The sequence below is a fragment of the Rhincodon typus genome, chromosome 18 (assembly GCF_021869965.1).
Source record: "Rhincodon typus isolate 14 chromosome 18, sRhiTyp1.1, whole genome shotgun sequence".
NCBI classification, from domain to species: domain Eukaryota; kingdom Metazoa; phylum Chordata; class Chondrichthyes; order Orectolobiformes; family Rhincodontidae; genus Rhincodon; species Rhincodon typus.
The window spans coordinates 48487917-48503206 of record NC_063349.1 but is presented as its reverse complement, the minus strand read 5'-3'; the positions used below and the strand labels follow the sequence as shown (position 1 = coordinate 48503206).

General features: G+C 43.3%; 1 protein-coding gene across 1 annotated transcript in view; it reads right to left on the bottom strand.

Annotated features, from left to right (window-relative positions):
- The window catches only part of c18h12orf56 (chromosome 18 C12orf56 homolog), a 62076-nt gene that overhangs the window by 36834 nt on the left and 9952 nt on the right, over window positions 1-15290 (bottom strand). The window contains exons 2-3 of the mRNA XM_048607454.1: window positions 9538-9715; window positions 6921-7011 (exon numbers count right to left, since the gene is read on the bottom strand). Of these exons, the coding sequence (XP_048463411.1) occupies window positions 6921-7011; window positions 9538-9715 (269 nt within the window). The remainder of the gene's footprint in view (window positions 1-6920; window positions 7012-9537; window positions 9716-15290) is intronic.

Sequence of the window (15290 nt, the reverse complement as noted above, 5' to 3'; positions counted from 1 at the left end):
GCATCGTGGCTCAGTGGTTAGCACTGCATCCTCACAGCGCCACGGACCTGGATTCAATTCCAGCCTCAGGTGACTGTCTCTTTGGAGTTTGCACATTCTCCCTGTGTCTGTGTGGATTTCCTCTGGGTGCTCCGGTTTCCTCCCACAGTCCAAAGATGAGCAGGTTAGGTGGATAGGCCGTACTAAATTGCCCATAGTGTTCAGGGATGTATAGATTAGGTGGGTTTTAGGGGGATGGGTCTGGGTGGGATGCTCCAAGGGTCAGTGTGGACTTGTTGGGCCAAAGGGCCTGTTCCCACACTGTAGGGGAGCTATGAAAAAAAAACAAAATCCCTTCTGAATGTATTTAAACATGGTACCAGAAAGAGGGAGAATGAGGTTTTCTGCACATTGTTTCATGAAGGCTTTCTAAATTAGGGAAACAGGGACCATAATAGCAAGTAACCTGAGCCCAAATTAGGCTGACAAGTACTTGCCTTACAGCAATATCTGAAAGCTAAGTCAATGATTCACATTATAGCATCTAAAGAAACTTAAGTACTATTAATCAAGCTTACAATATAGACACAGGCAATTTTTCAGATTAAATTAGGTCCACTTACAGCGATCAAATTTATGTGAAACCATCCATGTTAGTGGCAGAGAAGCTAATTATATGCAGACTGTAGGCATCCAATGGGCAGCTTATTATCCACTGTACGTATCACGAAAGAAAGTGAGAAGGGCACAGTAAAAGTAATTGGTCACATCTGTTACATCTTCACTTTTTTGTTGCTCTTGATTTGAAGCCACACCCTGTCTTAATCGTGGTGGGAAAACTGACAATGATTTTTCTCAAAACTTTGGTAAACTCAAATCCTACTGATAACAACAGAAATAACAAGGTGCAGAGCTGGATGAACACAGCAGGCCAAGCAGCATCAGAGGAGCAGGAAGGCTGACGTTTCGGGCCTAGACCTTTCTTCAGAAAAACAACAGAAACATAGGAGCAGGAGTAGGCCATTCAGCCCTCAGAACCTGCTCCACCATTCAATATGATCATAGCTGATCATGCAACTCAGTCCGCTGTTCCCACTTTCTCCCCATTCCCTTTGATCGCTTTAGCCCTAAGAACTATTGTTCCTTCTTGAAAACAGTCCATTATTCATCCCAGCAATGTGAAGGCTATTTTATATGACTCAGAATTTTTGACTTAGAGAAGCTTTAATGCCATATGCTCGGAAGAATAATTTCTTCTGCAGGTTGAATCCTCTTCAGATTTTTCCTCTTAAATCCTAACATTGCACTAAAGAAACCAACCAATCAAATACAATGCCAAGTAAAAATATTAAATGCTATAAATCAGGCACAGAAAATATTGGATATATGTAATTGTTGTACAGAGAAAAGACGAGATAGTGCTCTGAATATCTGTCAGAATTATGAAGTAAGTACATCAGGAGAAGGGAGTGAAAGAGCAGAGTAAAAGGAGAATGTTTTATATTTATTCATAAGTGAGATATGTGTGCGTGTGTCTATCTGTGTGTGGGTGTATCTGTCTATCTGTGTGTGCGTGCGTGTCTGTTGCTAATAAGGCCAGTATTTGTTGCCCATCCCTAACTGCCCTGGCACTGAGTAGCTTGCTCCGCCAAAACAGACGGTGATTAAGAATCACAGAAGTGCAGAAGGAGACCATTCTGCCCATCGTGCCTGCACCAGCTTCAACCACGTTGTTGTGGATCTGGAGCCAAATGTAAGGTAAAGACAGTAGATTTCCTTCCCTAAACAACATCCATTTTTCAAAAGAAAAAAATACTATAATTAATGATAGTTTTATGGTTACCATCACCGAGACCAGTTTTCAGTTTGAAAGCTTTTTATTCAATATATTTAAATTCTACCAGCTGCCAACGTGATATATGAACCTGTGAGCCTACAGCATTAATGTAGATTAATGTGACCTGATACCACATCTCCCTCTTGAAGTAATATGCTCTTATACAGCACAATCACAGTACGGACTAGATAGAGTCATACAGCACAGAAACAGATCCTTCAGTCCAATTCATCCATGCCGACCAAGTTTCCCAAACTAAACTAGTCCCACTTGCCTACATTTGGCCATTATCCCTCTAAACTTTTCCTATTCATGTACCTGGCCGAATGTCTTTCAAATATTGTAGCTGTACCTGCATCTACTACTTCCTCTGGTAGTTCGTTCCACAACGTGAACCACCCTCTGTATGAAAAAGTTGCCCTTCAGAATCCTTTTAGATCTTTCTCTTCTCACCTTAAAAATATGCTCCCTAGTTTTGAACTCCCACACCCTACTCAAAAGACCTTTGCTATTCACCTTATCTATACCCCTCATGATTTTATAAAACTGTTTAAGGTCATCCCGCAACCTCCTATACCCCAGGGACAAAAGTCCCAACCTATCTAGTTGCTCGGTATAACTCAGACCCTCCAGTCCCAGCTACGTCCTGGTAAATCTTTTCCGTACTCTCTACAATTTAATAATATCCTTCCTATAACAGGGCGACCAGAACTGGACACATTACTCCAAAACTGGCCTCACCAACATCCTGTACAACCTCAACATGATGTCTCAACTCCTTATTAAAAGGTCTGAGCAATGAAGGCAATCATGCTAAACACCTTCTTAATCACCCTGTCTACCTGTGATGGAAATTTCAAAGAACTATGTACTTGAATCCCCAGGTCTCTCTGTTCGACAATACGCCCCATGGCTCTAACATTAACTGTAGAAGTCCTGCCCTTGTTTGTTTTATCAAAATGTAATACTTCACTTTTATCCAAATTAAACTCCATCTGCCACTCCTCAGCGCACTGGCCCAATTGATTAAGATGTATTGATCGGCCTGTTTCTGTGCAGTACGTTCTCTGTAATCTATTTCAATGACCTACAAACTGCTAGGTAGAGGGGCAGGAAAGTTAGGTAACAGTACAGAGACAATGTAGGAACGAGGAAATAGCAAATTGCAGTAACACAGCGACTGTAGTGTTGTAAAACCTCGTTTGCATTATCAGAACGAGCCAGATAAAAAGACATTAGGACAGGTGACCGAGATCTTCAAAGAGAGTAGGTCTTACAGAGGACAGCTTTAGGAAGGGAATTCCAGAGCTTAGGGTACAGGGGGCTAAAGGAAATGACTGAGAGGGCAAGATGCTTGGGGGGGACCAAAAAAGGATTTGAAAACACTGCAACTTGGCGAATTGGACTTGACGTGAGGTAGGACACTGGCCACACAGCTTTAGGTGGAGCTGCAGTTTGCAGAGGGCAAACAGTGAGTGGTTGGCCAGGAGGGTGTTAGATAAACAGGAAGGGCACAAAGGCATTGACAAGGGTTAAGTTAGTGAAGAAAAAGGAAACAAAGACAGGTCCACCCCAAAAAAAAGGGGCGTAAAGAAAAACTTAACACACAAAATATAAAACAAAGATCCACTTCAGAGCTCCTGAAACCCTCCCGACACCCACTTCTTGTTTTGTTGCTGATGCAGTCCCCATCTCCATGTCAACCCTGTGAATGTAAAGAATGGTCAATCAGTATTCAGGGTGAAACTACCTTCAAGCTTGCAGAAACATCAAGCCAGACCTCTCCTTTCATTGACACACAGGTCATGATTATTGAAAAACTGCTGGATGCAGAATTAAGGAAGGAGAAACCTGCACTATTACTTTCCTAGACATTTAGCAATTCTTTTTAAATCATAGCAGCTCTTATTATTTTATATTTCCATAATATTAAATGGCAAACGTGTGAAGTACAATGTACTAAAATGAATGATCACTCTGGGACCATGCATTTGATAGTGCGCTCTGCATAGTAACCAGAAAGCGGTAACAAAGCTTCAGTACCCACAGATATTTACACTTAGCACAGCACAAATTATTGTGAATCTGTGTGTGTTATCACATTAAGGATTAATTCTTTGAGGATCAATGGAGCTTCCTGAGGGGCTATGTCTGCTCGGCAAATAACAGTCTCCATAGCGACAAGGAGAAAGCGAAGAAAACATAGCCTTGACATGTGGAGCTTGACATTGTGAGCTGGGAATAGAACACAAGTGAAATTCACGCATCCAAGGGTAGGAATTGCCAAAGGATAAGTGCCGTGATATCCCTGCTATAGCAACAGTTGTCGTCAGACAGAGCTGCCTGTTAGAGATAAGAGTTTCCACCACAATATCTCCATAGGATCATGACCAAAAGCTACAAATGTATTCCACAACGAGCTGTATGACGTGAACTTCCCATAACAGCAATCGGCGTTAATTTAACATGAGCCTAAAACACAAAATAAAGATGCTTTGATAGAATACATTATGACAACATTGATTTCATCATCTTTAAAATGAGCCAAAGTGCTGGCTAGAAAAGAAATCGCCAACAGCTTCCCTTATAGTTTTAGCATTCCTCGTAACCTTTCTATTCCTGAGAATAGCAGCACTTCTGTTTCAGATTAGCACGTTATTTGATTTGTTGTCACATACCAAGATACAGTGAAAAGTATTGTTTTTTTGTGCTAACCAGACAAATCATACCTTACATAAATACATCAGGGTAATAGAACAGAATGCAGTATATAGTGTTACAGCTACAGAGAACTGGCAGCGAAAGATCAACTCTGATATATGAGAGGTTCGTTCATAAATCTGATAACAGCAGGGAAGAAGCTGTTCTTAAATCTGTTGGTACCAGTTTTCAAACTTCTGTATCTTCTGCCCGATTGAAGAGGGTGGAAGAGAGGACAACCGGGGTGGGAGGCACCTTTGATGATGTTGGCTGCTTTCCCGTAGCAGCGGGAAGTGTAGATGGAGTCAATGGGCAGAAGGCTGGTTTGCGTGAGGGACTGGGCTACATTCACAACTCTCTGTAGTTTCTTGCAGTCTTGGGCAGAGCAGTTGCCATACCAACCTGTGATGCATCCAGATAGGTTGCTTTCTATGGTGTATCTATAAAAATTGCTCAGAGTCATTGTGGACAGGGTGAATTTCTTTAGCCTCCTGAGGAAGTAGAGTTGTTGGTGTGCGCTCTTGACTGCAGCTTCGATGTGGGTGGACTAGGACAGATTGTTGGTGATCTTTACTCCTAGGAACTTGAAGCTCATGATCACCTTCACCTCAGTACCTTAATGCAGACATGGGAGTGTCCTCCACTCCGCTTCCTGAAGTCGATGATCAGCTCCTTCATTTTACTGACATTGAGGGAAAGATTGTTGCCTTTACACCATGCCACTAAGCCATCTATCTCTTTCTTGTATTCTGTCTCATCGTTATTTGAGAACTGACCCGCTATGGTGGTGTCATCAGCAAATTTGTAAATGGAGTTAGAGCTGAGTCAGTGTATAATAAGTGGCTGAGCACACAGCCTTGTGGGGCACCGGTGCTGAAGATTATTGGGGAGGAGGTGTTGTCGCCTATCCTTACTGATTGCGGTCTGCAGATTAGGAAGTCGAAGATTGAGTTGCGGGGGTGGGGGGAGAGAGTAGAGTCCTAGGTCTCAGAGTTTGGATATGAATTTGGTACCTTGGTACTTTTAGGTACTTCAGGATCCATCCAAGGTTTCCATACCAAGATGTTCCTACAATGTTGAGATCAAAGTAATATCAGGCTAGGTTAAGGCAGTGAGGTAGAAGGGGATCAGCAGGACAGGACTCTCCATAAGGTATGTTATTATCTAGTAACCTCTGGCAGGGACGCCAGTGTCCATCAGAACTAGAGAGCAAGTGATAGTTTTTTGAGGGTATTGGAGTGAGAACTTAAGAGGGTGTACATGGGGTACAACTATCAGTGCAGTTAGAGTTGGTGATGTGAGAGAGTTGGAACAAAACTCTGTCCAGAAAAGCCTAGACTCTGAATAACAATCATTTAACCCCTGGTTTTAGCAAGGCAGACTCTTCCCCTGTAAATCCCCTGTAAATCCATGTGTCTTCTAATTTGGCCAAAGTCTGCTCCTGGAACAACAGTGTACAGAAATGCAATTAGAAAAAAAATCAAGGCACTGGAGATGGTGTAAAAGAGAAGCTATAACTAGGATTAGACCAGAATGGAAAGGTTAGACCCATCAGGACAATGTAAAAGAGAAGGCATTGGGGTGACCTAATAAAACATCCCTAAGATTCCAGAAGGATTTTGATAACAGTAGATATAGAGAACGTGGTTCTAATTTCAGTTTTTGGAGGGGGTGGATAACTGAAATGTGCGGTTGTAAACAAGAGATCCTTCTAATAAATCCAGCTGGAATTCAGGAGTAAATTCTTCATCCAGAAAGTGGTTAGAATGTGGAATTCACCATCAATATGTTTAGTTATGATGAACAACATCAATGTATCTGAGAAGATATACCAGTACATGAGGGCGAAAGGAACAGAGTATTATTAATTGGATGAGACGAATATTGATAGAAAAGGCTCACGTGGCGTATAAACATTGGGTGACCAGTCTGTTTCGGTGCTGTAAATACTTTGTAATATGCAAGTTACTCCTCCCCAAGAGGCCAAAATAATGTTGTAGCAAATTGTGCAAAGCGAAGCTACTCTGTCCAGGTGTCTGGATTTAGTTTTATTTAAAAGTAGCTGCAGTTGTAAGAACATTCTAACCCATGGCCCCTCATTGTCAAACAAATACATGCTGCTTCTATGAGCTCAACCTAGTGTTACTGAAATCCCGCTCCCAAACTTCCTGCGACAGGAAGAGGAAAGTCCAGGTTTATCTGTTACTATAATGCAATCTATTAACACGCAAATAAAATTAGGCATACTCGTACTAATGAACACTTCCTGCTTCTGTGGGACAAATTGAAGAGCAATTATGGACAGGTAATAAATACTGGCCCAGCCAGCGACGCCCACAGCCCATGAAACAAAGCAATTCTTTAATTGACATGATAAACAATTTGGTGATATAATGTTTCATACCTGAGAGTGAATTGATTCAGAGCTCGACCCTGCTTTGATTTCGATATACCTGATGTGCTGCTGCTCTCCTGGATGTTGCTACTAGCCACAGCTAAAAATAAAAATTGTTTTTTGAATCTTAGAAAAGGAAGACACCGTTTGAAAAAAAATTAACACTTAAATCAAATGATAATGCATTTTAGCTCCTTCCATCCTGGGAAAGTTGGTTTGGTTATAGATGCTGGGTGGCTCAGTGGTTAGCATTGCTGCTTCACAGCACCAGGGACCCAGGTTTGATTCCACCCTTGGGCAACTGTCTGTGTGGAGTTTGCACGTTCTCCCCATGTCTGCGTGGGTTTCCTCTGGGTGCTCCAGGTCCCTTCCACAGTCCAAAGATATGCAGTTTGGGCGGATTGGCCATGCTAAATTGCCCATAGTGTCCAGGGGTATGTAGGTTGGATGGATTAGTCATGGGGAATGCAGGGTTACAGGAATAGGGTGGGTCTGGGTGGAATGCTCTTTGGAGGGTCTGTGCGACTTGATGGGCTGAATGGCCTCTGTTGACACTGTAGGGATTCTATGATCAGTGTTTTTGCCTGGGTTTGGCAGTGTTTTAGCCTTGATTGCTTTTATTATGGACTCACTGTGGACTGGAAACCTACTGCAACCCAGAAAACAACAGGGGTGGCCTGCTCCCAGGTGGTTAGTCCACCACCACCCCTCTGGCTGCAAGGCCACAGCCTATCCCAAAACCAAGTGTCATTCCATCGCAGCAAAGACCTGAGTAAATTAGGAATAATGCTGCCTTGTCGCTGTCTCTATGTGACAGAAACTTATCAAAAATATCATCTTTAGAACTGATGAACTTTCCAACTGCTTCTGTGTGTGTCATCATACAGTGTCTGTGACAAACTTTCTCCTCTTTCAGTGAATCACGGAATTGCTGCAGCTCAGAAGAAGGCCATTCAACCCATCATGTGTAGTCTGGCCCTCATAAGGAGCAGTTCACAAGCACCCGCCAACCGCCCTCCCGCCTACATCCCTGTGTGTTCCTCCTCTTCCGATGTTTCAAATGTTTAGAAAATGTAGAAAAGATTGCAGCACAGAAGGAGGCCACTCTGCCCATCATGTCTGTGCTGACTGAGAAACGAACCAGCCAGCCTCATCCCACTTTCCAGCTTTTGGCCTGTCTCCCTGAAAGTGACAGGACTTCAAGCCCTGTTCAAATTTCCATCTCCACCAAACACGCAAGATCCGACCCACCCCATGACCACAATTCAGCAACCATCCCATAAACAGCACAAGGGTTACAGCTAGCTTACTATAAGGTGGTGGTGGCTTCTTGTTCACTCAAGTTGGGGTGGAGGGGGGGGGGTCCAAGTTGCCATGGCTATATGCACATTGTCATCTAGAGCTAGGGATAGTGATGACAGAGAACTATCTTTCCAATGTGTGACTGACAGGCTACTGCACCCACTCTGACACAGTTTCATGGGACCTCCGTTTAACATCTTTTTGAGATAGCTGCTCCCACAGTACACCGAATGATCAACACCGCACTGGGATTGGCATCTTCCAAGTCTCTAGAGGGAGGTTTGAGCCTCTGACCCAGGATTAAGTGCCATCAACTGAGCCTCACAGCGACAGAGCAGATTGGGCGATGGGGGAGCAGCGGTAGTTGGGTGATGTGAATAGACCTCTGGTGTCCAAACTGTCCAGGGTTTTAGTTCACACTATCATTCATGGGATGTGGGAAAGCTCACAGGAAGACCCTACAACCACTTTAAAGCTACTCACTGTACCACAGTTTGTTTGTATTAACAATAAATAAGCTAGTGTTTTTTAGGACAATGATTTTAAGGAAGTGTAACTTTTAAATTTATTCTTGGCACGTGAGTGTTGCTGGCTGGGCCAGCATTTATTGTGCATCCCTAGCAGCCCCTTGAGAAGGTGGTGGGGAGCTGCCTTCTTGAACCACTGCAGTCCATGTGCTGTAGATTGATCCACAATGCTGTTAGGGACAGAATTCCAGGATTTTGACCCATCAACACTGAAGGAACAGCGATACATTTCCAAGACAGGAAGACAAGTGGCTTGGAGGAGAATTTGTAAGTAATAAAGATCATGGCAGTCCTGCCATTGGCATGTATCAGAACCATTTGCAGGATCATTCAACCAAGTTAGCTGCATTATAAACGCATCTTCATTGGCCATCAAGTCCTAGAGACATCTTGAATCTGGAGCTTCTGGTTCAAAGGCAGGTACACCACCCACTGTTCACTGTATACATCCTCAAAATAAAATTAACCACCTGACAAGTACAAACACTATATGTATATAAAAATATGAAAAGCTAAAGCAATTACATTGACCTTTGGCCTGAATTTCCCCAAACTTTATACATCTCAAACACAAGAATGTAACGACCTCTCTCGCCTGCACATTCCCCAAGCCACTCACCATCTTGACTTGAACTATATCGCCATGCCTTCACCGTCACTGGATCAAAATCCTGGAATTCCCTCCCAAAGGGCATTGTGTTCAATGTTAATAACCAGCTATTCCCATTTCAACTCGTTCCATGGATCTGTAATCAGGTCAATATCAATTTTATCCATTTATTTTGGAGTGAACGTACCTTCCTCCTGGCTCAAGGCACCAAACTTCCTCCTGCCACTAATGACAGCAGGTAAATATCTATTGCCTCTAACTTGGACTTTGTGACCTTTCTTCTCTGGCCAGGAGATGTAAACAATGCGGATGTGTTGTGCAGACTCCCGATCCTGGCCGCTCAGAAAATCTGGATAATCGTCGACCTGCGGGCAAGGGTTATAAGTGAGAAAGTGCTGATCCACTCTTGTTTGTAGGCAGCAAAGTTAGTTCAATTCTTTGGCAAAACAAGAACATATCTTATTCAATGAAAATTTCTTTTAAAAGCTGGCCTATTAATTACAAAGGTAAGGAGAAATAGATGTCTAAGCATATAAGATCCATTAGGGCAGGAGAAGGATCGTGTGGACCGAACTGGCCTGTTTCTATGTGAAACAAGGGAACATACGAATGAGGAACAGGTTTAGGCCCCTGGGCCCCTCCAGTCTACTCCGCCATTCAACATGATCATGGATGATCTGATTACTTCACAATCCTGCCTCCTCCTCTGTGTTTTACATTTTAAAACAATTCCACGTAAAGTTCTGAAAGCACTTAACAAATGCAGGGAGAGAGTCAAGTGAACATTGCAGATACAAACCCCTTTCGTCACAACTGTTGGAAGGAGGATTTGCATTTGTATAGAGCCTTTTACAACCTCAGCATATTCCAGAATGCTTCACTGATGGTTAAGTACTTGGTGAAGCGCAGTCACAGTTGTAACCGTTAGAAACACAGCGAGCACAGGAAGCTGTCAACTAACCATGACATAATGACCAGAGAAGTGATCCTGGTTGAGAATTAAATATTGCCGAGGATCTCTTCTAGTTTTCTTCAAAATAGTGCAACGAGATTTTTTGCAGAAAGAGATCTAAGCGCAGAAAGAATGCAACTCCAGCAATGCAGCACTCCCACAGCACAGCACTGGAGTGAGAGGATAGACACGAGCCCCAGGTCTCAGGAATGGGACTTAATTCACAATCCTCTCACTGGTAATTTGTAAGAGCTGTAGCTCTTTCAAAGCAGATAGTGATGAGATTTCCTGGTTTCCCTCCCCAAACCCCACTCTCTTATAATGCCTCCTCCTTTGTTCCGAGTTAATGACAGGAGTCAAACGGTTAGCTATGAAATCAAACACATTCTTAAAATTCAGAATCCAGCCTGCTGCAGAACACACCCTTGGTGTGCAGAATGAAACTCTTTGATCTAACACATTTACCAACTCCTTCCACCTTGGAATTCCAAAAACATGAAATGCACACGAAATGGCCAAGCGTTTCAATTCTTCTCATTTGTAGTTGAGGACCAGCATGAGGTAAATGCAGTTGTGGACATGCACTTCAGGGAAGACTGGGAGGAAGACAATGGGACATGGAGCCAACAAGCCCACTCTAAAAGATCAAGAGCCATGATTTGGACTGGTGAACATCTCTGTCGTAATATCTCGCTAGGCTCCACCCTAGGTGGTAACTCAAACTTTTCCCCTGTTTTGTTTCTCTGCTGTTTGACAATTTAGATCAGTCACCCATAAGAATTGAGAACTCACTGATATCAGCCTACAGAGAAAGCCAGCCTCTAATAGCAATGCCCATAAGGAATGCTGTGATTGCAGTGTGCTTCACTTAAATTAAAGCTTAACATCACCAATTAAAGCACTGAAATGTTGCTGAATTGTACATAAATTAAGAAGGCATGAAATTATTATGTGTTGTTTATTGAAAAGAGGTGCCTGGATGGAAAGGCACAATTATCAAATATTTAAATCTGTCTGATAAAATTATTAACAGTCAGTCGGTTGTTTTGGACCAGAGCAGACTGATTACTGTGAACCGTTAATTATTATTATTGCGGTGAGTCAATATTTCAGAGCAATGCCCCTTCCTGAAAACTGGAAAAAGTTAAAGACACTGTTCATCCACCAACCTCCGCTCCTGCCCGGACTTAATTACGCGATTTCTCACCTCTGTACTTGCTTAAAGCATGCTACCTCTCTAACCTTTTCCAGTTTTGACAAAGGTCGTTGACCTGAAATGTTAACTTTGTCTTTCTCTCTCAATAGAGACTGCCAGACCTGCTGAGTGTTTCCAGCATGTTTCTGCTTTGGATGTTGAATGGGATCGAGGTTTGAGTTCATGTCTTCTTGGCCAGGATAGATTAAAGCAAATGAAGCCCAATTGTCTACCCCATATTGATATCAAAGTGTGCTTTCAAAAACCTTTTCAGGATTTAAAACCTTCTCTGCTTTCAAAAACATGCATATCTCTCCTTTCATGTGGTTGATGTGAGAATGGCTGAATTTCAAATGGTGAGTGAAAGAAATACAACAAAGGACATTTATAAATATTATTCATGGAATAAACTAAAATGATGGCCAATTTTATTCAATTTTCTGAACTTGTTACATGCACACGTTAGTATAATAGGTCTTGGTGATTTTAGCAACTTCACTCAGCGTCATGGATATGGTTACAACCTGGTTACTTCATCGAGCATCAAAAAGCCTGAACTGATAATGCATGTATCTATATCCCACCAGAGTAGCTAGGAAAGTTAAATTTGTTCAATCACCAACTTCAGCTGCTTGATCAATGACATCCCACCATCATAAGGTCAGAAGTGCGGATATTCGCCTTTGATTGCACAATGTTCAGCACCATTCACAAATCCTCAGATACTGAAGCAGTCCATGTCCAAATGCAATAAGAACCAGACAACATCCAGACTTGGGCTGACTAGTGGCAAGTAACGTTTGCAATGACCATCTCAAACAGTTAGATTCTCCCCTATCTGCCTTTGAGATACAATGGCGTTACCATTGCTGAATCCTCCACTGTTGAGATCTTGGACATTACCATGGACCAGAGCTTAATCGGACCATCCATATAAATACTGTGGCCACAATAACAGGTCAGAGGCTGAGAATTCAGTGATGAGTAACTGGCCTCCTGATTCCTGAAACCCTGCGCACCAAGTCAGGAGTGTGATGGAATACTCCCCACATGCCTGGATGGTGCAGCTTCAACAACACTCAGCTAGCTTGACACCATCCGGGACAGCAACACATCTAACATCTTCAACATTCACTCCCTCCACCACCATAGCACAAGGGCAGCAGTGTACGGGGGCAAAAGCAGAAGATACATAGGAATACCACCCCTTGTAAACTCCCCTCCCAGCCACACATCATCCCACCTGGGAACTATATAGCTGTTTCTTTACTGTCGCTGGGTCAAAATCATGGAACTCCCAAACATTACTGTGGGTGTACCTACAAAGGTTCAAGAAGATGATCTCACTGAACTTTACAAAATTCTTATAGAGCATGACTTGGTGGGCAAAGATAGGGCATTTCCCCGAGTTGGTTACTGTAGAACCAGGGGATAATCTCAGAATAAGGGGTTTGACAAGGTAGTTATTGAGAAAATGTTTCCATTTGTGGGAGAATCTTGAACTATGGGACTTAGTTACAGAACAAGGGGACACTCGTTTAGAATGGAGATGCAAAGGAATTTCTTCTCTCAGACTGTACTGAATTTTTGGAATTCCCTGCCCCAGAGAGTTGTGGAGGCTACATCACTGAAAGTACTTAAAGCGGAGGTAGATAGATTTTTTAAATCGTGGGGAATTGAGGGCTAGAGGAGCTGGCACGAAAGTGATTTGAGGCCTGGGGTGGATCAGCTGTGATCTTATTGAAGAACGGGCAGGCCTGAGAGGTCAAATGGCCTCTTACTGCTCTTATTTCAGTGGAACGGTCATAATTATTGAGGATATTGTTGAATTCTTCTAATTCTGTTTCGGTCTGATATTATGGACCAGACCAGACCATGTCCCCCACAAATGATTGTAAGGAGATAGCGTAGACCCTAACTTTTTCACACAAAAGGTGATGGGTACCTGGAACGTGCTGCCAGAGGAGGTGGTGGAAACACAGGCAATAGTAGCATTCAAGAAACACCTGGATAAATATGTGAATATGAAGAGAAAGAGGGATACGAATTCTGCAAGTGAAGACAGTTTTAGTGTAAAATGTGTCGGCGCAGGCTTGGAGGGCTGAAAGGCCTGTTCCTGTTCAAGGTACCACAGCAACCTGGACTATACATCCACGCACCCTGCTTCCTATAAAGACTCCACCCCATTCTCTCAGTTCCTCTGTCTCCGTTGTATATGTTCCAATGAGGCCAACATCGACAAGGGAGCCTCTGAAACGTTCACCTTCTTCCTCAACCGAGGATTTTCCAGCTCTGTTGTCGACAGGGCCCTTAACCAGGTCCGACCCATCTCCCGCACATCCGTCCTCTCTTCCCTCCCGCAACAGCGATAGGGTTCCTCTTGACCTCACCTACCATCCCACCAGCATCCACATGCAGAAGATCATCAAACACCATTTCCACCACCTCCAGACACATATTCCCCTCCCCTCCCTTATCCGCCTTCCACAGGGACCGTTCCCTCCGGATGCCCTGGTCCATTCTTCCTTCACCCCCAACACCCCACCTCAGCCCTACGGCACCTTCCCCTGTAACTGGCGAAGGTGTAACACCTGCCCATTTACCTCCTACCCCCACTATCCAAAGGCCCAAACATACCTTCCAGGTGAAACAACATTTCACCTGCACTTCCCACAATCTAGTCTACTGCGTTCGCTGCTCACAATGTGGTCTCCTCTACATTGGGGAAACGAAGCGTAGACTGGGTATCCGCTTCACAGAATATCTACGTTCTGCTCACAAAAAAGACCCTGAGCTACCTGTTGCTTGCCATTTTAATGCACCACCCTGTTCCCTAGCCAACATCTCTGTCTCTGACTAGCTGCAGTGTTTCAGCAAAGCTCAATGCAAGCTGGAAGAACAAACCTCATTTTCCGCTTGGGGGACTGTACAGCCCTCCAGACTCAATATCGAGTTCAACAATTTTAGGGGCTGAACTCCCCCATGTCCCAGCCCCCTACCCCACACACCAGGCCTTGTTACCACATAGCCTGCCATTACACCCTGCCTATTGCTAGTCACTGACAGTCCCCATTAACAACTATTCACCCTCCCAGCCTGATTGTTATCAACTCTTTTGTCTGTACAACTGTTATTCTCTCTCTTTAGGCTCTATCCTTTACTCCCTACCCCAGCCCCTCCCTATTTTCTACATATAAACTGACTTTTTCCCAGATACCATCAGTTCTAAGGAAGGGTCTCCGGATCTGAAACTTTAACTCTGATTATTTTCTTCACAGATGCTGCCAGACCTGCTGAGCTTTTCTGGCAACTTCAGTTTTTGGCCTGTTCCTGTGCTGTATTGTTCTTTGTTCTTTTATATTTATTTAAAGGCAAGTGTAAGGTGCTGTGTTCCAGATGCAATTAATTGGTCCACTACTAGGCTTTAATCAAAACACCCTTTATTCTTACAACACAGTTAGAATACAGAAAAGAACTGGTACTGAAAGAATTGGTATTGAAAGAATTAAGAAGATAATTTTTATTTAACCACTCATCATCAGCTGTTCCAATATAGGCAGGATCATTTTGGCCTGTCATACCTGTATATTACCCAGAGCTCATCCCTTGCCTTTTCCCCTAAATCACTGCACATCATTTCTATTCAAATAATCATCCTATGCCCTCTTGAATGTACCAATTGAATGTCCCTCTACTACATTTCTAGGAATGTATGCCACGGCCCATGTACACAGTGTGTCAAAATATTTCCTCACATCACTGTTGCTTGATTTGGGAATAGAGTGCTCCTGAC